We start from the raw sequence: 25,826 nt of genomic DNA on the forward strand, positions 1-25,826 counted from the left end.
GGCATACCGAACAAATATCCTCTGAACAGATTCAATCCTCGCTATCCAAACTGCTTGATACGGGCACCATACTACCGAGCTGAATTCCAAGATCGATCGCACTACCCGAGCAAAGTTGGAGATCAAATTGAAATCAAAATTTGCTGTTATGATGTAACTTATTTTGAATACTCCAGTTGATCTCATTTTGGTTGACTTAACGGTTAACACAGCAAAAATAAGAGCAAACTTTTACACTGTTGAATCAAACGGAAAACTAATCTTGCTTTCAAAGAAATCAATTTGATTTCTGATTTTGCATTCATAATGTTTAACTGAATACGGGCCTGGTTAAAATCGTTAGCATCCATGCTTCTCACTTTGAAAGACTTGAGCTTAAATCTCACCCCGGGCAAATAACGAATGTTCTAAATTGCGTTAAACAAAACAAATAAACAATAATCGTTAGTTCAACGACAAATGAGCTTAAATTAAATTTAAACAAGACGTTAACAGCAGAACTTCAAGTTAAGTTGCTTTCATTTAAAAAGTCTTGACTGCATAATGGAAGCACAATATGATATCAGACTAATGTCGTGACAATTGAAATCAAAATGAGTTTTCATTATGATAGCAACTGCAAACTTTAATATCGATTTGATTTCATTTTGTTTACCGGCTTTGCTCGGGTAGAGAGCAGTATAGAGCTTTTAGACAGGCAGGATCGCGAAACTCGTCAGCGATCTTGAAAATGAAGTTGCCTGTTAGCTTTCGCAACGATGCCCGAGTAATGAAGTTTGAATGTTAAGGCGCAGTCCAGCGTGATTCCTAGGTCACGAACATTGTCCACACGTTGCAGAAGTTGGTGATTTATGGTATAGTTGAATGCCACTGGTTTCAGCTTGCGATGAAATGAGATAATATTACATTTTTGTACATTCAACGTGAGATAGTTTAATGAGCACCACTCTTCGAAAGAATCGATTAGGTGCTGAAGCCGCAAGCAATCGGCGAAGCTACGAACAATCACATAGATCTTCACATCATCCGCGTAGAACGATCGGCAACCAGTTGGGAGGATCAGTCCGGTCTCATTCACAAAAATCGAGAATAGCAATGGTCCCAAGTTGCTACCTTGAGGAACACCGGAGCTGTTTGTAAAATAGTCCGATTGCTCTGATCCGATTCTAACACAAAGTTCCCGATTGGTCAGATAGGACTTGAACCAACGAGTTAAACCCGAGGATACACCGAGTTTTTCAAGTTTAGCTAGCAGTATGGAGTGGTCAGTCCGGTCGAATGCAGCCTTAAGATCTGTATATACAACGTCCACCTGCGCTCCAGCTTCCATACTCCGAAGACATAAAGAAATGAACGGAGCTACATTTGTTGAAACTGATCTCTTGGGATAAAAACCGTGTTGGTCAGGAGAAATTTCTGTAATTTCTGCAGCTACAGAATAATGCGTCGTTGATGATGATTTCGAAAACTTTAGAGCAGGCACTGAGTGAAGTGATCCCTCGGTAATTTTCGACGTTTCTCTTGTCTCCTTTCTTGTAGATCGGGAACATGAATGACGATTTCCAACGCGTAGGGAACTCCCCCTGCCGTAATGAATTATTGAACAGCTTCGAAAGCGGTGTTGTAAGCTCTGAACAACATAGCTTCAGGATGCTTGAGGGGATCCCGTCAGTGCCAGCAGCATTAGAAAATTTCAGCTTCTTGATGGCGGATTCGACCAGGTTTACTGTAACCGAGGTAATCGAAAAATTGAAAGCATCACTGGGAGTGTCCCTCACCGCTTCAGCAACTTGGGACAACGTAGCGGTAGTGTCATTGAAAATGTCTTTGAAATGTTCTGCCAGAAGATTACATTTCTCAAGGGAATTGCTGGCGATTCTATCACCCAAGTGAATTTCGACTGGTAGCCCCTCCTCGTTTCGTTTGGTATTCACGAATGACCAGAACTGCTTTGGATTAAGCCGTAAATTAGCCTGCACACGCCTTGTGTAGCTCTTGTAAAGAATGCGGTTATATGTGCGATATTCGTTACTCGCTGTTGAAAATAATCGTTTGGTGAATGGGTTACGAGTACTACAGTATTTACGGAGGGCCTTCGATCTCAGACGCTTCAAATTCCGTAGTCGAGCATTGGACCATGCGGGTTTGGGAAAGGGTCTCCTCAATGGGAGAGAATTAGTTATTGCCCGGCCAACGACCTCAGCGAAGTAGTTGACGGCTTCATCAATAGATGAACACGTGTCAAGGAACTGCCAACTGACTCAGCGCGACGAAATCTGCTCTACGAAAGTCGAGCTCATGTACATCAACAGAGGGGTTATCGTAGCGAACAGGAACAGATAGGTTGATAGAAACTTCCAACGCAGGATGATTGTGTCGATGCCAATCAAAGGCTCTGGGGCTTCTAGGATAGAACATTCCAGTCCTGCAGCTTCGTTCGCCAGAACGAGATCAAGCAGCCGAGAGTTGCTATTCAGTATCGAGTTGATTTGCGTTAGGCCATGCAGGTTGAAACCATCAAGGAGAACACAGCAGGATGCGCGCATGTTCGAGCGAAGAACATCAATGCTAAATGTTTGTATATAAGATGTTTTGTATAGTGAACAAGAAACCTCGGCTCTGGAAAGTTGATTTGATTGAGCCTTATCAAATAAAATAGTGAACAAAACATATATATTTAGAGTTTAAAACCTAAATGTTTCAGCTACTGTTCAATTCATAAAAAATACTCTATAATGAGAACGATAAGTGGTAGCTGTTTCTTCAACAAGACTTACAACTCAGCAACTTTGCTGAAAATCATATGTCTTTATTTTCAAAAACAACAAAGTTAGTTTTTGCATATCAATTAATTTCAGTATCACCCCAATGTTAAGCGCAAAAACTTCACCAAAGGCACTAAACGTCTTATTTTTAAAACAAAAGTTCTAGGACTACTTTTCGCCTCAAATTCCCATCCTGTGGACCACTGTGCAATGTCGAGTTGAGTTTTGGGACTGTGATAGAAAGACCTGAAAGAGCGTGGACAATTACAAAATTTTAAGATTCATTTCAGTCAGAAGGTACCAGAACCCTAACCAACTTGCGTCTTCTAGAATACGTTTTTTAAAGCGCACAACCTCTGGGAATGTTCTAGTCAGTTCAATTATCTGGGAAGACAAAATCATTGCCGAGTGATGGTGCACTGCTTGTAGTTATCATCGGAGGCTCAACATTCCAGACGATTTCTTCAATCCAATCCAGATAGTGGGAAACTCGAGTGTAAACATCAATCACAGTGATATTCGTCTCTCGGACTCCTTCGTGGTCCAAGTTTCCATAGCTTGTTACTCCCACTACCGTGTACATACATGTTCGACTGTTGGCAGACTGCAGAGGACTACCGGAGGAACCAAAACTGCTAGTTCTTAACCGATCGTTGTTTATCACACACAGCTGACCGGAAATGACACCGTTAGGTGCACGTCTTGATTCCGGTAGCTGTCGATCGCACTCTTCTTTGGTGATGACCTGATTCTCATCAGACTCGATGAATTTTTTGGTACCTTCAAAAATTGACTTGCTAATTTTTAGTTGCTACAAAAAGCATACCAATTTCCAGTTACCTGACAATGAGCTTGTACCGAAACCGGTTTGGAGCAGCGTGTCGTACAAATTCTCTGTCCAATTGCTCGCCAAACATGCCGGAATCAAATTGCTTGACAGATTGATAGATGTGTTCAGTTTAACGACAGCCAGGTCATGGTAAACGTATCTTGGTTTGAATTCTGGGTGACAGGTCATTTCCAATACATCCGTCTCACCATATGTATCAATTTGTACTTTTGAAGGCCTCTGTTTATTACTATCACTGTTAATTTTAAAAGAAACAATAATTAATCAGCTGTACACACATTCTATTGCATTTTATTCTATCTTACCGCATGCAATGACAAGCAGTTATCACGTGATTTTCATTGACTAGGAAACCGGTACATTTAGCTTCACTGTCAGGGTAGATGAGCGAAACCTTCAAAATGATCGATTTAATGCGAAGTTTTCAAACCAAATCATCAAACTTACCGTATGCGGGAATCTAGAATTCGCACAAATCCCATTTGCTCTTTTTTTAGTCAGACTCATAAATCGATCGCACTCTGAAATTCAATAATGATCATTACAAACATGCTCTCGTTGAAATTGAAGATTTTTGCCTTTTTCGCTAATCCGTTTTGGTCTATTTGCGGCAGGTTTGCTTTCGTCCGTAATTTCCTTGATCCACGTCAGAAAGCGCTGCACATTGACAAACACTGCATACTTCGAGGTATCGACTTCTGCCTTCAGCTCATCTGCTTTTGCAAACGATACAATGCCTCTCAGCACCCAGCGATCCCCTTCATTGAAGTACATTCCACCTCCACTGTCCCCCGTGCCAGGACTGGTTCCTAAATGATACATCTCAGATTATTTCTATACCTTTCAAAAACTAATAAAAAATTTCACCGTTACGATCACCAGCGCAGAACACATTCGGATTCAGTATGTTCCCGAATAGCGTTTGATCATCGTTGAAGCACTGAAGATAGCTAACTACTGGCATGGAGGCCGTCCGAAGTACATCCGATATGGCACCACTCTGCGTCGTTCCCCAACCGGTTATCCAACCGCGTTGACCTTCCAAATTCCGCAGATCTCTGTCCGCTCGTTGATCCATGCAGATCGGGATAACAAAGTCCGTAAACTCCACTGGCAATCTTATGACCAACACTGCTACATCATTCCGATGCGTGGAATATTCCGGATGAATGTGAACCTTGCTGACGTCTCGAATCTGCGTATGATCAGTCATCTTCGAGAGATTTTGTTGCCCAAAATGGAGCTCAATGCTGGCTGCTGGCAATGGATATTGGGTATCACGATTCACGACACAATGGGCTGCCGTCAGGACGTGTTTCTGGTCTAGCAAAGTACCACCACAAGCGTACTCACGGGAACTGCTACCCGTTTTGTGGAACATGGCTACGTGCCATGGCCATTGACCTTCTTCCACTTTCCATCCGCGATGCACCAGCTGGACGAATGAATGCTTCCGAATTCCGCACTGGTAGGATGCGTCGATGAAATCACTTCGAATCACACAAAACGAACTGAAGATCACGAACAACTCAAAGATGCTCATGTTGAAGGAAACCGTTCCGATTGCGATGGAGGACAAGCTGCAACTGTTCACGAATTAACTTCTTGGGTTGTTGATACTGTTGCGGAGATGGCACATCTAAAACAGGTTTGCTCGGGATCTGAAATGTATACACAGATAAGAATGAGTAAAAACAACCAGTTGGGGCGCTATATTGGCAGCTTAACCCTCAACTGTCCGGATTATGGTTTTAATTTATTATGTTTATTAAATCAATAAATAGTTACGTGTTATTTTGAACTAGATCAATACAGTTCTTTTTTTAATGATTTTTGTTTCGGTTTTTATTTAAATATCGTGAGTGTTTTACTTATGATTTTTTTCCATAATGTCTCCGCTGAAATTAGAATTCAAGTTCATCCCCAATAATCTGACTGATGATGGATTTGTTGAACAAAAATAACTTTTTTTGACGCATCTCATTGCGTTCATCCCAGCAAAAGAAGTGAGATTGGGCAGTAGAGGGTTAGGGTCTCACAGCTTATTAGATTACAACGTTGTGCTTCCATTCAGTTTCAACTTATCAATTGATCTCAATGTGTGGAATAAAGTGAACTTTGTACGGATCACTTGTTCAAAAAGTTTTAACGTTACTTTCTACCAGCGATTTCACAAAACTGGAACATCAAATTATCATTCTTTTTGAAACGCCCAAATTTTAGCTAAATATTGTTTTATTTTAAAGTTCGTGTGGTAGTAAACGTCATTTTAACTGCTGGAATGAAGCTTTAAATTGATCGAGAGTATTTCGTATACTGCCAAACTAAGGATCTTGGGGTATCCTCATGCAGACTACTGATGCTAATGCTAAACAAATTATCTGACAGCGTTCGACAGTATCATCAAAACAGGCATAAATATATCTTTATGGAGTGTGTTACAGAAACCTACCTCCATATAACGTAACTGTCACTTTTGAATTTTGACAATCACCAAATCGCGGTGACATCGTCGCATCCGCTTCTTTCTCTTCTTAGTCCGCGTTATCACTGGTGTTGTATTCCCAACATCGGTGGGAAGAGTAGCGTACCTATTTGAGATAGGTACACTCGAACGACCCTCACAACTGTTCTTCTTGTTCTCCGCTTTCTCTCGGAGCCTGCTTCGGGAGCGCTGCCTCCCCATCACACGATGCAACCGGCACTACTGACGACGCGAATTTATAGAAAAATATACAGACACATTTTTTGACGTAGGATTACGTCATTCGGCAACATATTGGAGGTGCAATAAAAAAAAAGAAAATCGACCGTGCTACGAACAGTGGTCAGGTTTTGAGCACTTACAACTCTGTCAATAGCGGATGGATTTTAATTCTAAACAAGCCTATCGTTTGGAAATTTTTCTACGAATCTAATATAAAATATATAATATAATAAAATGAACACTTTATCAATTTTCAATAGGTCATTATTGAAAATTACACAAATGTCCAACTGTTGCAATGGTGATCAAAATTATCACCGATTGCCTGCAAAAAGTGGTTTCACTAACACAGTCGCCGAATATTGATACCGAGTACGTCGAATCTACGGTGGTGTCTTAGATACAACCTCTTACATTTTTACAAAACAAATAGACTCGTGGAGATAAGCTTTCAAATAATACATATATATTCGGCGTTTTAACAATTTCTCAAAATCACTTGAAGATTACTTTCACGAGAAACTAAAGATTTAGAGCTAAAAAATTAAATGTTTCAGGTACTACCCTCCCCTAGTCTCTTTGAAAAAGTAATCGAGAGTTGATCGAAACAACAACAAAAATACACTTGCATTCCTTGAAATGTGCCACATATATAAAGGGTGTCCACGATGAAATTGCCACACTATGAAATTGCTCTAACTTTTTAACCGTTGGGTAGAATTTGATGAAAATTTGGGTGGATTTAGTTCATAGTGCATTATTTACATCCTGCAAGTTTTAAAGTCCTGTGATCAAAACTCGCGGAAATGGAGTCGAAAGAACAGCTCGTGCGTGATAAAATCTTGCGCATTCATCACGAGAACAAGGATCTCTCGCATCGTTCCATCGCTAAAACGTTGGGAATCGCTAATTCCACGGTGTCGCGAGTGATTAAGCGGTTCGAGGAACGGTTGACCACCGATCGGAAGCCCAGAAGTGAAGGAAAAAGTATTCCGTACAACACCAAAAATCACAACCGCGTAGTTGGGGCCTTCAACCGAAATCCGAACGCCTGCGTTAGGGATGTGGCTAAGAAGCTGCACCTAAGCCGAAGTTTTGTCCAGAAGGCCAAAACTAAGGCTGGGCTTCGAACGTTCAAGGTACAAAAGGCCCCTAATCGCGACGAGAAGCAGAACAAGTCCGCCAAGACCCGTGCCAGGAAGTTGTACCTCAACATGCTGACGAAAGTTGAATGCTGCATCATGGACGACGAAACATATGTGAAGGCTGACTTCAAACAGATCCCCGGCAACCTGTTTTTCACGGCCAAGGATAATTTCAGCGTTCCGGAGCATGTCCGCACTCAGAAGATGTCCAAATTTGCGAAGAAATTCCTGGTTTGGCAAGCCATCTGCACGTGCGGGAAGCGGAGTGCACCTTTCGTGACCCAGGACACGATGAACGGACAGGTGTACATAAAAGAGTGCCTCCAGAAGCGGCTGCTTCCTCTCCTGAAGGCCCACAACGTCCCAACAATCTTCTGGCCGGATTTGGCCTCATGCCACTACTCCAAGGACGTGCTGAAGTGGTATGCGGACAATAAGGTCAATTTCGTGCCGAAAATGTTCAAGCCTCCCAACACTCCGGAGCTCCGCCCCATCGAGAAGTACTGGGCGATTATGAAGCAGCACCTTCTTAAACGACCTAAGGTAGTGAAGACAGTCGAGGAACTGAAGAAAGTATGGGTTTACATGCAAAAAACGGTTGATTTACAGGTTGTGCAGAATCTTATGGCCGGGGTTAAGGCCAAGGTGCGGGCATTTGCGTATGGACTGTAAATAAAATACGAGTAAAATGGTAAAATGAAGTTTAATAGTTATTTCTCAATCCCTGAAAATTTGATGGCAATCGGATGAAAACTCGAATTTTGCGAATCAATTTTGTGTGTGGCAATTTCATCGTGGACACCCTTTAATATTACATTTTTGTACATTCAACGTGAGATAGTTTCTTGAGCACCACTCTTCGAAAGTATCGATTAGGTGCTGAAGCCGCAAGCAATCGGCGAAGCTACGAACAATCACATAGAACGATCGGCAACCAGTTGGGAGGATCAGTCCGGTCTCATTCACAAAAATCGAGAATAGCAATGGTCCCAAGTTGCTACCTTGAGGAACACCGGAGCTGTTTGTAAAATAGTCCGATTGCTCTGATCCGATTCTAACACAAAGTTCCCGATTGGTCAGATAGGACTTGAACCAACGAGTTAAACCCGAGGATACACCGAGTTTTTCAAGTTTAGCTAGCAGTATGGAGTGGTCAGTCCGGTCGAATGCAGCCTTAAGATCTGTATATACAACGTCCACCAGCTTCCATACTCCGAAGACATAAAGAAATGAACGGAGCTACATTTGTTGAAACTGATCTCTTGGGATAAAAACCGTGTTGGTCAGGAGAAATTTCTGTAATTTCTGCAGCTAGAGAATCCCTCGGTAATTTTCGACGTTTCTCTTGTCTCCTTTCTTGTAGATCGGGAACATGAATGACGATTTCCAACGTGTAGGGAACTCCCCCTGCTGTAATGAATTATTGAACAGCTTCGAAAGCAGTGTTTTAAGCTCTGAACAACATAGCTTCAGGATGCTTGAGGGGATCCCGTCAGTGCCAGCAGCATTAGAAAATTTCAGCTTCTTGATGGCGGATTCGACCAGGTTTACTGTAACCGAGGTAATCGAAAAATTGAAAGCATCACTGGGAGTGTCCCTCACCCCTTCAGCAACTTGGGACAACGTAGCGGTAGTATCATTGAAAATGTCTTTGAAATGTTCTGCCAGAAGATTACATTTCTCAGGGGAATTGCTGGCGATTCTATCACCCAGGTGAATTTCGACTGGTAGCCCCTCCTCGTTTCGTTTGGTATTCACGAATGACCAGAACTGCTTTGGATTAAGCCGTAAATTAGCCTGCACACGCCTTGTGTAGCTCTTGTAAATAATGCGGTTATATGTGCGATATTCGTTACTCGCTGTTGAAAATAATCGTTTGGTGAATGGGTTACGAGTACTACAGTATTTACGGAGGGCCTTCGATCTCAGACGCTTCAAATTCCGTAGTCGAGCATTGGACCATGCGGGTTTGGGAAAGGGTCTCCTCAATGGGAGAGAATTAGTTATTGCCCGGCCAACGACCTCAGCGAAGTAGTTGACGGCTTCATCAATAGATGAACACGTGTCAAGGAACTGCCAACTGACTCAGCGCGATGAAATCTGCTCTACGAAAGTCGAGCTCATGTACATCAACAGAGGGGTTATCGTAGCGAACAGGAACAGATAGGTTGATAGAAACTTCCAACGCAGGATGATTGGTGTCGATGTCAATCAAAGGCTCTGAGGCTTCTAAGATACAACATTCCAGTCCTGCAGCATCGTTCGCCAGAACGAGATCAAGCAGCCGAGAGTTGCTATTCAGTATCGAGTTGATTTGCGTTAGGCCATGCAGGTTGAAACCATCAAGGAGAACACAGCAGGATGCGCGCATGTTCGAGCGAAGAACATCAATGCTAAATGTTTGTATATAAGATGTTTTGTATAGTGAACAAGAAACCTCGGCTCTGGAAAGTTGATTTGATTGAGCCTTATCAAATAAAATAGTGAACAAAACATATATATTTAGAGTTTAAAACCTAAATGTTTCAGCTACTGTTCAATTCATAAAAAATACTCTATAATGAGAACGATAAGTGGTAGCTGTTTCTTCAACAAGACTTACAACTCAGCAACTTTGCTGAAAATCATATGTCTTTATTTTCAAAAACAACAAAGTTAGTTTTTGCATATCAATTAATTTCAGTATCACCCCAATGTTAAGCGCAAAAACTTCACCAAAGGCACTAAACGTCTTATTTTTAAAACAAAAGTTCTAGGACTACTTTTCGCCTCAAATTCCCATCCTGTGGACCACTGTGCAATGTCGAGTTGAGTTTTGGGACTGTGATAGAAAGACATTAAAGAGCGTGGACAATTACAAAATTTTAAGATTCATTTCGGTCAGAAGGTACCAGAACCCTAACTAACTTGCGTCTACTAGAATACGTTTTTAAAACCACACAACCACTTGGATTGTTCAAGTCAGTTCAATTATCTGGAAAGACAATCCGTGAATCAGTGATCCGTGATCCGCCGAGTGATGTTGCACTTCTTGTAGTTATCATCAGAGGCTTAACATTCCAGACGATGTCTTCAATCCAATCCAGATAGTGGGAAACTCGAGTGTAAACATCAATCACAGTGTTATTCGTCTCTCGGACTCCTTCGTCGTCCAAGTTTCCATAGCTTGTTACTCCCACTACCGTGTACATACATGTTCGACTGTTGGCAGACTGCAGAGGACTACCGGAGGAACCAAAACTGCTAGTTCTTAACCGATCGTTGTTGATCACACACAGCTGACCGGAAATGGCACCGTTAGGTGCACGTCTTGATACCGGTAGCTGTCGATCGCACTCTTCTTTGGTGATGACCTGATTCTCATCAGACTCGATGAATTTTTTGGTACCTTCAAAAATTGACTTGCTAATTTTTAGTTGCTACAAAAAGCATACCAATTTCCAGTTACCTGAAAATAAGCTTGTACCGAAACCGGTTTGGAGCAGCGTGTCGTACAAATTCTCTGTCCAATTGCTCGCCAAACATGCCGGAATCAAATTGCTTGACAGATTGATAGATGTGTCCAGTTTAACGACAGCCAGGTCATGGTAAACGTATCTTGGTTTGAATTCTGGGTGACAGGTCATTTCCAATACATCCGTCTCACCATATGTATCAATTTGTACTTTTGAAGGCCTCTGTTTATTACTATCACTGTTAATTTTAAAAGAAACAATAATTAATCAGCTGTACAGACATTCTATTGCATTTTATTCTATCTTACTGCATGCAGTGACAAGCAGTTATCACGTGATTTTCATTGACTAGGATACCGGTACATCCAGCTTCACCGTCAGGGTAGATGAGCGAAACCTTCAAAATGATCGATTTAATGCGAAGTTTTTAAACCAAATCATCAAACTTACCGTATGCGGGAATCTAGAATTCGCACAAATCCCATTTGCTCTTTTTTTAGTCAGACTCATAAATCGATCGCACTCTGAAATTCAATAATGATCATTACAAACATGCTCTCGTTGAAATTGAAGATTTTTGCCTTTTTCGCTAATCCGTTTTGGTCTATTTGCGGCAGGTTTGCTTTCGTCCGTAATTTCCTTGATCCACGTCAGAAAGCGCTGCACATTGACAAACACTGCATACTTCGAGGTATCGACTTCTTCCTTCAACTCATCTGCTTTTGCAAACGATACAATGCCTCTCAGCACCCAGCGATCCCCTTCATTGAAGTACATGCCACCTCCACTGTCTCCCGTGCCAGGACTGGTTCCTAAATGATACATCTCAGATTATTTCTATACCTTTCAAAAACTAATAAAAAATTTCACCGTTACGATCACCAGCGCAGAACACATTCGGATTCAGTATGTTCCCGAATAGCGTTTGATCTTCGTTGAAGCACTGCAGATAGCTAACTACTGGCATGGAGGCCGTCCGAAGTACATCCGATATGGCACCACTCTGCGTCGTTCCCCAACCGGTTATCCAACCGCGTTGACCTTCCAAATTCCGCAGATCTCTGTCCGCTCGTTGATCCATGCAGATCGGGATAACAAAGTCCGTAAACTCTACTGGCAATCTTATGACCAACACTGCTACATCATTCCGATGCGTGGAATATTCCGGATGAATGTGAACCTTGCTGACGTCTCGAATCTGCGTATGATCAGTCATCTTCGAGAGATTTTGTTGCCCAAAATGGAGCTCAATGCTGGCTGCTGGCAATGGATATTGGGTATCACGATTCACGACACAATGGGCTGCCGTCAGGACGTGTTTCTGGTCTAGCAAAGTACCCCCACAAGCATACTTACGGGAACTGCTACCCGTTTTGTGGAACATGGCTACGTGCCATGGCCATTGACCTTCTTCCACTTTCCATCCGCGATGCAACAGCTGGACGAATGAATGCTTCCGAATTCCGCACTGGTAGGATGCGTCGATCAAATCACTTCGAATCACACAAAACGAACTGAAGATCACGAACAACTTAAAGATGCTCATGTTGAAGGAAACCGTTCCGATTGCGATGGAGGACAAGCTACAACTGTTCACGAATTAACTTCTTGGGTTGTTGATACTGTTGCGGAGATGGCACATCTAAAACAGGTTTGCTCGGGATTTCTAAAATGTATACACAGATAAGAATGAGTAGAAACAACCAGTTTGGTCGCTATATTGGCAGCTTAATGGGTTATTCCCAATCTTTTGCCTTTTTTCGGCCTGTTTTTCAATTAATTTTTTTTTCAAGGAAAATGAATAGTAATGCGCCTAACTCTTTGGGATTCTTGTTTATTGAACATTAAAGTTTACAAATAATTTTTTTTCGACATAAAAAAAGACATTATTGACGTCACAAAATGGCGGCAAACAGACCCCTGTTCGCCGCAAACGCCTGGACGGGCGAAGACTTTTCTCTGGAACGGCTTCATCTGAAACAGATTTCGTGATGAAATTAATAATCTGCATAAGATTCTCTGGAGCTTCTCCCGTTGGCAGCAAAAAATCTTGCAAATTAACAAAATGGCGGCCATATGAAAAAACAGGCGATTTTTAGCCCGCTTTTTTGCAGCTTTAAGGTGCTTCAAACAATGTTAAATGTTAATATTTTTGGCTGAAAGTGGGAGAAGCTCCAAAGAATTTAATAAGGAACAAAATGCGCAAAGATTCAAGTCAATATCTCTTATAGTTTTTGAGAAAAATCTTCGCCCGATAAAAAAAATGTGGTTTCGAGAAAAACGCGTTTAAAGTTTTGACTTTAGTTAAAACCATTTGGGGGTTCTTACCATTAGTCAGCTATGCCTGGACACCGAATTCGCTGATCGGAAAACGGCTTGGGGGGATGAAAGTATATAGTCTAAAGTACAAAAAAACGTGAAAAAAAAATTTGATTTTTTGAAAAAAAAGATCGGGAATACCCCCTTAACCCTCAACTGTCCGGATTATGGTTTTAATTTATTATGTTTATTAAATCAACAAAAAGTTACGTGTTATTTTGAACTAGATCAATTCAGTTCTTTTTTTAATGATTTTTTTTTCGGTTTTTATTTAAATATCGTGAGTGTTTTACTTACGTTTTTTTTTTCCAAAATGTCTCCGCTGAAATTAGAATTCAAGTTCATCCCCAATAATCTGACTGATGATGGATTTGTTGAACAAAAATAACTTTTCTTGACGCATCTCTTTGCGTTTACCCCAGCAAAAGAAGTGAGATTGGGCAATAGAGGGTTAGGGTCTCACAGCTTATTAGATTACAACGTTGTGCTTCCATTCAGTTTCAACTTATCAATTGATCTCAATGTGTGGAATAAAGTGAACTTTGAACGGATCACTTATTCAAAAAGTTTTAACGTTACTTTCTACCAGCGATTTCACAAAACTGGAACATCAAATTATCATTCTTTTTTAAACGCCCAAATTTTAGCTAAATATTGTTTTATTTTAAAGTTCGTGTGGTAGTAAACGTCATTTTAACTGCTCGAATGAAGCTGTAAATTGATCGAGAGTATTTTGTATACTGCCAAACTAAGGATCTTGGGGTATCCTCTTGCAGACTACTGATGCTAATGCTATACTAATTATCTAACAGCGTTCGACAGTATCATCAAAACAGGCATAAATATATCTTTATGGAGTGTGTTACAGAAACCTACCTCCATATAACGTAACTGTCACTTTTGAATTTTGACAATCACCAAATCGCGGTGACATCGTCGCATCCTCTTCTTTCTCTTCTTAGTCCGCGTTATCACTGGTGTTGTATTCCCAACATCGGTGGGAAGAGTAGCGTACCTATTTGAGATAGGTACACTCGAACAACCCTCACAACTGTTCTTCTTGCTCTCCGTTTTCTCTCGGAGCCTGCTCCGGGAGTGCTACTGACGACGCGAATTTATAGAAAAATATACAGACCCATTTTTTTACGTAGGATTACGTCATTCGGCAACATATTGGGGGTGCAATTAAAAAAAAAGAAAATCGACCGTGTTACGAACAGTAGTCAGGTTTTGAGCACTTACAACTCTGTCAATAGCGGATGGATTTTAATTCTAAACAAGCCTATGGTTTGGAAATTTTTCTACGAATCTAATATAAAATATATAATATAATAAAATGAACACTTTATCAATTTTCAATAGGTCATTATTGAAAATTACACAAATGTCCAACTGTTGCAATGGTGATCAAAATTATCACCGATTGCCTGCAAAAAGTGGTTTCACTAACACAGTCGCCGAATATTAATACCGAGTACGTCGAATCTACGGTGGTGTCTTAGATACAACCTCTTACATTTTTACAAAACAAATAGACTCGTGGAGATAAGCTTTCAAATAATACATATATATTCGGCGTTTTAACAATTTCTCAAAATCACTTGAAGATTACTTTCACGAGAAACTAAAGATTTAGAGCTAAAAAATTAAATGTTTCAGGTACTACCCTCCCCTAGTCTCTTTGAAAAAGTAATCGAGAGTTGATCGAAACAACAACAAAAATACACTTGCATTCCTTGAAATGTGCCACATATATAGTACACCCAATACAGTCAATAGACCAACGAACGTAGACAATTTAAACACAGCTTACGCAGGGATCTTACACTCACTAAAAATCCATCAACGCCCAACAGCAATGCCATTTATGCCCACCTGAATCCAACTAAAAGCTCAACTATAACACCTGTTCCCACCATTTCACCAAAACCACCAGACTCTCGAACAGTGCACAAACACAAATATTAACCCGCCACAAAATACAAAAAAAAAAAAACAACAACAAAATTCAATATAACTTTGAACAATCCAACTAAAATCCGCTATGTACAAAAACTTACCAACAAACAAACAGACGTTCTAGACAAAGAACAAATCCAACAAACAATTAGTTCTTAAAATAAAAATCTCCCCAGTTTCCTCTGAAGAAGGTTCTAATCAGAGCCGAAACGTAGGGACAAATTATAGCAAATTAATTTGTTCTGATGAGTGATTGCCAGACTGCCAAGCTGAAACTGATTATTGGAGAAACTCACAGTCGAACACTCCTACACAATAAATCTACCAGAAACATAATCTTGTTTCTATGATTAAAATAGCTTTTGAATGTCACATCAGTAATACGAGTACAAGTGTTTTAAACGTTTGTCCTCGTTTATTTTTATTATCAGGCCAAAAACAGGCATACATCATTTATGGAGTGTATTACAGAAGCAACCCAGAGTTTCGGCAATTTGTCAAGTCCAACATTCTCTTACATCCACTCGTTCCTTAAGAAACAGAAATACATTTTTCATTAACAACCAAAGAACAAACTATGCCAGGAACTCGCCTGAAATAGATGTTAAATGTTTATTGTAATTTAAGCTTGTCTGCATTTGATTAACAACAAATAAATAAATAAATTGTCCTCATAATTCCTTAAGATAGTTATTTGTATAGGACTACAATTCTCCTCAAAACTCATATGGTATTCTCATCAAAACTCTCCAGATAATTCTTCAATTTGTCAGAATCCTATAATTTTATTTCAGTTGGTTTTTTGTTTAATCTTAAATCTTGAAAATTCCGCAATATTTTAAATTTAATTTCTCTGAAATCTCAAAAAGAATGTAAAAAAGTGGCTTTGTCTCCAATTTTCTCATTAATTAAGAGTTTTCTCATGTAAGCTTCAAAAAATTCCTTCTTTCAATCTATCACTTGTTCGATCCGATGACCTAGTGCCTTCATCAACTTTACATGTATATAAAAAAAATCAAATTTCGAGCTTTAAAAAATCATGTAACATAATTTGAAAATCTGTTGCGATCTTGGAACTTTTCAAATCTAAAAAATTGTTACCGCGTAACGTAATTTATTTAGGGTTGGAACTGCTCGAATTTCTTATCAGTAGTCATCTCGCTTTTGCTCATATGCATACCTTATCGCAGCTTCCGATCTAGGAGCTGATCGTTACCGCACATTACTACTTTGACCATCTTCCCACAGATCGATGAAACCCGATAGCAGCAGAGTTTAAATGTTGAGTTGCCATTAAACATTCTATCGCATCACATCTGAATACCGTCGTGTGTTGGGCTACAAAATGGTGAGTTGACAACCTGGAAGGAGCGGAATACCTAGCCCTGGTCCTCAGAAGTTCCTACTTCACGCCTCCCCGAGTCATATGATAACAAAAGACTATCAGCTAAAACATGGACACAGCTGGGTGGCGTAGCCTGGGCATTGTTGCCAGTCCGGCAATAGCAAAGTGAAGAGGTGCGACGCCAACACTGGCGCGGTAACCATAGTACGATGATACAGGAAATGCTTCACCAAACCCGAGCGTCTGTTCACCATGGAGGTGCGGCTCAAAACGGCGTCTGTTCTCCATCCATGTTAGGAGCGGCTGATCACCGTCTTAGTGCCAGCGAGGGACTCTAAACAGAGCTGTGCACGATGGTCCCCCGGCGAGACCTACGCGACGAAATAAGGACTACGATTGGAAACTCGGAACATGGAACTGCAAATCGCTCGGCTTCCCAGCCTGCGATAGGTTAATCTATGACGAACTTCAACCAGGCAACTTCGAAGTCGTAGCACTGCAGGAACTTTGCTGGACGGGACAAAAGGTATGGAAAAGCGGGCATCGAGCGGCTACTTTCTACCAGAGCTGTGACACCACCAACGAGCTGGGAATCGGCTTTGTAGTGCTGGGTAAGATGCGCCAACGCGTGATTGGTTGGCAGCCGATCAACGCGAGGATGTGCAAGTTGAGGATTAAGAGCCGTTTCTTCAACTACAGTATCATCAACGTGCACTGCCCACACGAAGGGAGACCCGACGACGAGAAAAAAGCGTTCTATGCGCAGCTGGAGCAGGTGTACGACGGCTGTTTGCAATGGAACGTCAAAATCGTCATCGGCGACATGAACGCTCAGGTAGGACGGGAGGCAATGTATAGACCGGTAAACGGGCCAATCGAACGACAACGGCCAACCATGCGTGAACTTTGCAGCCTCTCGAGGAAACGTAGTTCGAAGTACCTTTTTCCCCAGCAAGGATATCCACAAAGAAACCTGGAGATCACCTGACCAAAACACTGAAAACCAAATCGATCACGTTCTAGTCGACGGGAAATTCTTCTCCGACATTATCAACGTCCGCACGTACCGCAGTGCGAACATAGACTCGGACCACTACCTAGTTGCAGTATACATGCGCTCAAAACTCTCGACGGTGCATAAGACACGTCGAAGTCGAACGCCGCGACCCAACATTGAGCAACTACGGGACGCCGGAGTTGTCCAGAACTACGCGCGGCAGCTGGAAGTTGCACTACCCACGGAAGAGCAGCTTGGCGCAGCTTCTCTTGAAGATGGCTGGAGGGATATCCGTTCCGCCATAGGTAGTACCGCTGCAGCGGCACTAGGTACTGCAATCCCGGACCGAAGAAATGACTGGTTTGACGGCGAATGCAAACTGTTAGTAGAGGAGAAGAATGCAGCACGGGCGAGAATGCTGCAACACTGCACGAGATTGAATGTGTAGCGATACAGACAAGCGCGGAACAGACAAAACTCGGTTTTCCGAAGGAAGAAGCGTCAGCAGGAAGACCGATATCGCGAGGCGATGGAAAATCTGTACCGCGTAAACGACACACGAAAGTTCTACGAGAAGCTAAATAGTTCGCGCAAAGGCTACGTGCCGCAAGCCGATATGTGCAAGGACTTGGACGGTAACCTTCTCACGAACGAGTGTGAGGTGATTGAGAGGTGGAAGCAGTACTATGACGAGCACCTTAACGATGAAGCAGCAGAAAAAGAAGGTGGCACGGCAACATACCTTGGAGCACGCGCAGAAGACGACAGGCTATCGGCCCCTGATCTTCAAGAAGTTGAGGAGGAGATCGGTCGGCTGAAGAACAACAAAGCAACTGGTGTAGATCAACTACCAAGTGAGCTATTAAAATACGGTGGTGAAGCACAGGCTAGAGCGCTGCACTGGGTAATTGTCAAGATTTGGGAGGAGGAGATATTACCGGAGGAGTGGATGCCCAATCTACAAAAAGGGTGACAAGTGACTGCAATACCGCGCGATCACACTGCTGAGCGCCGCCTACAAGGTACTCTCCCAAATTCTATGCCGCCGACTGTCACCATTTGCAAGAGAGTTCGTGGGGCAATACCAGGCGGGATTCTTGGTGCCCGCGCTACCACGGACCACATTTTCGCGATTCGGCAGGTTCTGCAGAAATACCGCGAATACAACGTGCCCACACATCATTTGTTCATCGATTTCCGCATACGACACAATCGATCGAGATCAGCTATGGCAGATTATGCACGAGTACGGACTTCCGGAAAAACTGACGCGATTGGTCAAGACGACGATGGATCGAGTGATGTGCGTTGTTCGAGTATCGGGGACACTCTCGAGTCCCTTTGAATCTTGAAGGGGGCTACGGCAGGGTGATGGACTTTCGTGTCTGCTGTTCAACATCACGTTAGAAGGTGTGATCCGAAGAGCTGGGATAGACAAGAGTGGCACGATATTCAGGAAGTCAATCCAGCTCCTTGGCTTCGCCGATGACATTGACATCATGGCACGGAACTTTGAGACGATGGCGGAAACGTACATCAGACTGAAGGCTAAAGCTAGGCGGATTGGACTTGCCATCAACGCATCAAAGACAAAATATATGAAAGGAAGAGGTTCTAGGGAAGACAATGTTAGCCTCCCACCCCGAGTTCAGATTGACGGTGACGAAATCGAGGTGGTCGATGAGTTCGTGTATTTGGGCTCACTGGTGACCGCATGGTTGCAACAATAACTCGATCATAAGAGGTCTGATGTGATATGTGGCTCGGTGGCCTTAGAGCGACCGTTTGTGCTTACTGAGCAGAGCATATTCTTGGGTTCCTATGGTGGTTTTTCCTTGATTTGTTTTCCGTAGATCTTGTAGGTCTAGTTTCTATGGTTGGTTCTTTGTGTAATTACAGGTGATCTGCGAATAACGGAGTAGCAGTCAATCATGTTCGTGCTCATGCTATATTAATTAACATAATTTTGCTTGAAGGGAGCAGATATCTCTGCATACAGAAATATTAAAGCACACCATACTGGAGGTAGCGGATTCTAACCCGAAATTTCCAACACAATGCATGTTTTCGGGTTGGAAATTATCTTCACACTCATTTAAAATAGTTATACAATTGAATTCGTTTCAGAGCAAGCGTTAGGGCGGTAAGGGTGTTTATAACCTTGAAAAAAAAAGAAGTAATCTACTCCGTTAACCCAAATCCAAAACCAGGCTGACTTCCTTCTTCTGCAATTTTTTCTACCAGTGAGCCAAAATTTATGATTTTATGCTAACACTGACCCACCAACAAACGTTGTCCGAACCTTGTTTTTCCATAACAGCGTTCGAACGCACTAATAGGAAGCCTTCTCCCCCATCTCCCCGTATGCGGTTTCTTACGGGTACGGGTTCAAACACGCGGAACAAATGACGACCTATGCTCACGTATAGTACACCCTCAGAGGAGTCGCTTTTATTCCAACAATACTATAAAGTAATCGAAATAATGGCTCCACTCTCGTAATGGTTTAACGCCTCTCTTTCTCTCGGAACTGATACTTCTTCTAGATTGCTATACCGTACGGGTCGCGTTGAAATATACGACGGGAACCCAAGTCAAGTGGTTGCGCTCGGTCAGACTGTAGACTGCAGTCCATTATTGACTTCCCATGAGAGCGAGCGAGCGAAGGTATCCCAAAGGATGAAAGTGAACCCTGTTCCTTGTGCCAACAGAACAAAGAACCTTAGGACGGTTTTGTTTCAATCCGCCACTGTTCTGCTGCTGCACCGCAGCTGGAAAATGGAATCCCAGTGGGGAGTTAAATGTGAGCTCGCTTGAGTGGAAGGTGGAAAATAGTACATAAATTGTTTTTAATGTCGTTCGGGTTTCCCACATGCAAACGTGTGTTCTCCCTTTTCCACAGGACATGCGGGAGTGGAGAGGAAATTAAGTGTGTTTGAATGGTTCTTTGGTTGGTTGGTGTGTTGGTTGTTGGCTGGTGGGCGGGCGAGAAGCTTTCTCGGGTTGTGGGCTCTATTTTTATGTGGCTGTATTGGCGTATGCTGAAAAGCTCATTTCCGTTGGAATAATAGTTTTAATCCCTCTCTTTTTTTCCTATTTCCAGGCTACGTAAGAGAGACAAAGAAAGGTGAGTGTCGAAAGGAAATCTACCATAATTAGGTGCTAAGTTCTTTACAATCATATGAAACATGATACTCAACTAGGTACACTGCACTGGTCGCTTCTTCAGGAACAATAATATATGCAGTATTATGCAGAACCCCATCCTAGATATTGTATTTAAGATTTAAGAGAACATGACTTCATTCAGTCCAGTCCTCGACATGGGAAAGCATATGTTTTACCTTTTCGCACGTTACGTGCAGAAACATTATCGAACCGAAAAAGAAACCATCAAAACATATGCTACCCAACAAAGACTTCATATTGCGGCTCCATTTCTTTGCCTTCTTTTCGTTTTCTGTAGCTTCTTTGCACTAACAGAAACTGTGATACTCTCTTCCATTTGAAAACAAAGCTCTCCACCACGACGCCTCCCTTGCGCGATAGGCGCGCTATCCTAACCAAAGTGCGTATCCGGCAACATGTAGGGCGACGGTTTGTACAACATCGCACTCTGTTTTCACCATCATCATCATCATCATCATCAGAACTGCTAGCTGTGGGCTGTGGTTGCGAAGAAGACGTCCGACGGCCCAGCCAACCAACGACGCCGCGGACGCTCGCAGCCTGTGTAGCCAGACAAAGCGTCGGCGTCGTCGGCATCGACGTTTGCTTGTGCTGTTGTATACAACACCCCCGTATGCACTCAGCTGTTGTTGTGTTGTAGTTTATTTTATTTGCTCTCGAGAAAAAGCTTTCCCATTTTCATTGGTCGTACATTTCCAAGCCGTTGAGTACAGGACAAAAAAAAAAGCTGCTACCGCTACCAAAGTCTAATGGACTCTTTTATTTACTCCTTGTTGTTTGCGCTGCTCTGGAGTTGTTGCTACGTATCTACGTAAACAGCGATACACCCCAGCCAGCACTCGTTGCCGAGAGGATTGTTTTGTCCTGTGGGCGTCGGCGTGGTTCGGCGGAAGTGTCAAACGTGCTGCAAACCACTGCATAGAGCACATACGGCTCTGCTGGGGGATGACAATTCTTTTTTGGGATGCGAAATGTATGCACTTTACCCTCAGGGAAAATGATGAATTCCACGGTTGTTTGTTTGTTTGCCTTTTTCTTCGAGTGTGACAACTGACAAGGCGTTCAATTTATTGCACCGACACCGGTATGGAGAAGAGGATCGTTTCACCATTCGTTATACAGTCAATTCTCCCTAACTCGATATTTAAGAGACCTGAACCGGGAAAAGTAAGATTCTTTTAAAGATTTCACCACTTGAACAGATTCTGTTATGTAGTCTGGATATACAAATATCTCGTGAAAGTTTAATACGAAAATATTTATCCTGGAAAAACTTACTTGTACGTCATATTACTAAGAACTGTCATTACATTTATTGTTAGAAAAAATTTCATAGGATGTAAACAATCAACACTTACATTTGATGTTCATGTCATTTGTTTTGCCTGTAGGGACGATATCGAGTTGTAAACTTTTAAAAAACGTATAAGAAAAGTGATAGAAGTAGTCTGGATTACCATCGAGTTAACGACAGCAAAACAAATGAGGGAGAATTGATTTTATAAAATATACCAAATTGGAATAATAGAAAACGTCACCGCCAAAAATGTGTGGTCTATGTTGTTTATGAGAATAGATGAAGAAAAGGCTTATAGAGCATTTCGATTCCTAATAGACAAGGGCTGCACATGATGACTCTTTGCGATTGACATGGTATTTTGCACATAATGGGTATTTTTTCAAGAATATATCTTAAAAATGGGTTTTGGATTTTAAAATAATCATTGCTTGAAATCGGTATATCTTGATCAAGTTTGCGCATAACTACTAAATAAAAAAAATTCTTGATCTGCGAAAAAAATTAAATGATCTATAAGAAAACAATTCTGCAAATGTCTAGTAAAAAATTTAAATTCCTATTTATTAGTTTTTGTTTGTCTTGTCCCTCCGCCTCAATGAGTCCCATCGTCGCCCACTGGGCACCATAGCCGGTCGAACTCCAGACAAATATATACCCGCACTACCGTTCATACTGGCAACAACGCTCTGATGAGACAACGAAATCCCCACGCTCCTCCCCTGATCCTATCCTTCGTAAAAATAAGTGAATTTTGTTACAAACCATGAACAATGAATTATCGGCTCCGTAAAGCTAATGTGATTGAGCCTGCCAAGTAAACGAAATAGATAAAATAGAAAAGATAAAAAATGCTCTGAGAAAAAGCCACTGTAAAATTTAGGGGTGGCCAGCGAGCCGGGAAACCTGAAAAGCCGGTAAACAGACAGAAATTTGAAAAGTAACCGAGAAAACCGGGAAAACCAATAACCAACTAGGAAAAAGCAATAAACCTTAATACATGGTCGTAAGCTGTAATTTTATTTTTCGATTCATCTTAGTATAATGTAGTTGAAGATGGTAATTTCAAATAAAAGACTAAAGTGGTAATTGTTATACGATAGATGAGGAGATAGTTCCGTTAGACTACGGCAGTGTGAAAATTTCATATAGAGAGTATAAAGCGAGCAAGGACAACTTTAGGAAGGTACAAATCGGTTTGATCATCTCTCTTTACCAAACTCCCCTGTTGGAGAGGGATGGTGAGGGGTATTCCCCCCGCCACCACTGGCAAAAAGAGATGATCGCCGTCTCGCTCATGTACCGACGATGTGTTTGAAACAGTTCTATCGATTTTTACAGCACTCAAGTTGTTTTTGTGTTGCAGCTATGGTTACCTCTACCACGGTATAATGTTTGTAAAAAATTAACTTCTGAAATCGCCATGAAAATTCAACTTTATCAACTTATGTGTTACTTTTCCAAAATGGTTCAATATTAACCTATTTAAAATGAAATGCAATTTTGTTTTCACAATTACCTTGGAATTCTGCTCAGAATAATCACGAGATTCTCCTTAAACTTAAAAGAAAATATCTTTGGAACTCTTCTCGTTCCTTAGTATTCTCTTCAGAATTCCCTTGAAACTCTAAAAACTGAAACTATTTTACATTGAGATCTTGAAAGTTGTCCAAGCCTACACTGCAAAAAAAATGTTACGTTAAATTCACCTGAATAGGCACGTTGATATTTTCCATCATAATTTTCACGTGAATATTACGTGTTTTGGGGGAGAGATTACATTTGAGTGATTCACATAGAAATCAATTGATTTTCACGTAAATTTTATTGCGATGATCTTCAAATTGGCACCACTTAAAAAGTAACGGGAATTAGCAAGTAAATGTTACTGGATTTTGTAGTAATGATAAAGTGAATTGGTGATAGACTATAGATATATATTTCGATTTATTTGAGTCATTAAATGATTGCATTCTTGGAAAATTAACTAATTTACATTATTTAATAATTGGCACTGATGATATCGAAGTTGAAGTACATTAACCGTATAGTAGCACCCTTATAGTTCGTCAATTGTTGATTGTTAGTACAATAATCTAATAATAATCTTTTGCTTTTTCTTAGTCCGAGATCTTGAAATGTTTTACTGGTTCGAGATACCAATTTGTATTCTCATAATCATTTTTTTTTTTCAATTTCTCAAACAATTTCTAAAATCAATTCAACATTTACCAAAACTTGGCCCATTAACCCATTTAGGCCAACTATTCGTTCGATCAATCGTCATTTGGCCTGTGTTCGATTCGACCAATCATCTCAACATTTTGAGACGTAAAGCTCACTGCATCACCATTGCGGATATTCTACTTAACCAGTTCACTCGGGTGGTCAATGAATGAAAAATAGAGTTGTTATTTTAAACAGATCGCTTGGGTTCTTTAAGGGTATTGTGGTAAAGCATATTCGTAATCTGCATTAAAAATTGAACCGAAATCCAGGTACACTGGAACTATTTTAAATAAGTGCGATTACATGAGCTAAAATCACCATCTTAGCACCCCTCGATGGGACTTTGTATGGGCAGGCTTGCCAAAAGCTCCATCAAGAGTCATCAATAAGCTGAGCTCCAGCATATTTATTTTGATGCTGAGAGGGATGCGAGCTGAAATGTTAACTTCGTTATGCATCCTTGGGTACGAAAGTGATCCCGTTGGCTTCGTACCACTCCAGGACAACATTAGAATAGTGGCACTAAGCTAGATCCGGCCAGAAGATCGTAGAGCCCTCGTGTTGCTTCAACAGAGGAAGCAGACGCTTCTGTAGACACTCCTTGAGGTAGATCTCCCCGTTTACAGTCCCGGTAAACACAGTCACGAACGGCGCACTCTGTTTGCCACATGAGCAGATCGCTTGCCAAATCATGTATTTCTTGGCAAACTTTGAAAGTTTCTGCTTCCTTACTTCCTCCGGAACATCAAACTTGTGCTGGGCGGTGAAGAACAGTAGCCCCGGAAGCTGCCGGAAGTCCGCCTTGACGTTAGTCTCATCATCCATGATGAGACAATGAGGCTTCGTCAGCATCTGAGTGTACAGTTTCCGGGTCCGTGACTTTCCCACCGTATTTTGCCGTTCATCGCGATTTGGAGCCTTCTGCACTTTGTACGTATGCAGTCCCTCCCGGCCCTTGGCTCTCTCAACGAAAGACTTGGACAGATTCATTGGGATTCCGCTTAAGCGCTTTCACAACACGCTTGTGAACCTGATCACCTGAGTACTGCGGACCCACTCAATCTGATTGTCACTTGGGAGCCAGTGTGAACTGTCAAACGGGAGCCAAACATTCAGAAGCAACAAATGCAGTTACTGTTATTATCCATTCTCAAGCATTGTAATCTCATAAAAATGATCCATACTTTTTCAAAACGCATTCTTAATTTTAAGTGCATAGACAAAAACCAGCAGGCTCAGCGATGAAAGTATAAAATCCAGCACAATTTTTATGGCTCAGCTGATTTTTCAATTTCAGTAAAACATAATTTGGAGAAACATGTACACTACCGAGCATAAATTTAAGGACACCTCCAAAAAACCATGCAAATATGTTTTTTTCAATGATCTCTCATTTTACGTTCAATTTTCGATCTCCAAAGGTTATTTGAGTGGTATGAATGGTATAGCATAAGTGTTCTACTACTTCTTTTATTTCAAAATTTGGCCAACCCAATTCTGAGAAAATCAGTCACGGTTCTTCAGAGTAAATTTTGAAAAATATTGTAACTTTGGGTGAACTTTTAGCAC

At 41.5% G+C, this 25,826-nt stretch overlaps 2 protein-coding genes and 1 pseudogene across 5 annotated transcripts in view; 1 reads left to right on the forward strand and 2 right to left on the reverse strand.

Annotated features, from left to right (window-relative positions):
• The window catches only part of kuz (zinc-dependent metalloprotease kuz), a 299,784-nt gene that overhangs the window by 160,761 nt on the left and 113,197 nt on the right, over nt 1-25,826 (forward strand). For all 4 annotated transcript variants that reach the window (XM_065223435.1, XM_065223447.1, XM_065223441.1 and 1 more), the window contains exon 3: nt 20,646-20,669. In XM_065223435.1, coding sequence (XP_065079507.1) covers nt 20,646-20,669 — 24 coding nt within the window. The remainder of the gene's footprint in view (nt 1-20,645; nt 20,670-25,826) is intronic.
• On the reverse strand, nt 2,893-5,215 carry LOC135702201 (polyserase-2-like). Its single transcript, XM_065223224.1, has 6 exons — nt 4,483-5,215; nt 4,194-4,424; nt 4,063-4,136; nt 3,921-4,009; nt 3,606-3,850; nt 2,893-3,545 (listed from the first exon to the last, which is right to left on the reverse strand). The coding sequence occupies exons 1-6, from the start codon at nt 5,156-5,158 to the stop codon at nt 3,142-3,144; spliced, it is 1,719 nt and encodes a 572-aa protein (XP_065079296.1). The 5' UTR covers nt 5,159-5,215; the 3' UTR covers nt 2,893-3,141.
• LOC135702209 (ovochymase-2-like) lies at nt 10,419-12,506 on the reverse strand (annotated as a pseudogene).

This window comes from Ochlerotatus camptorhynchus, unplaced genomic scaffold (genome assembly GCF_037179485.1).
Source record: "Ochlerotatus camptorhynchus isolate MF236.1 unplaced genomic scaffold, CSIRO-AGI_Acam_v1.1 ptg000017l, whole genome shotgun sequence".
In the NCBI taxonomy this organism is placed as follows: Eukaryota; Metazoa; Arthropoda; class Insecta; order Diptera; family Culicidae; genus Ochlerotatus; species Ochlerotatus camptorhynchus.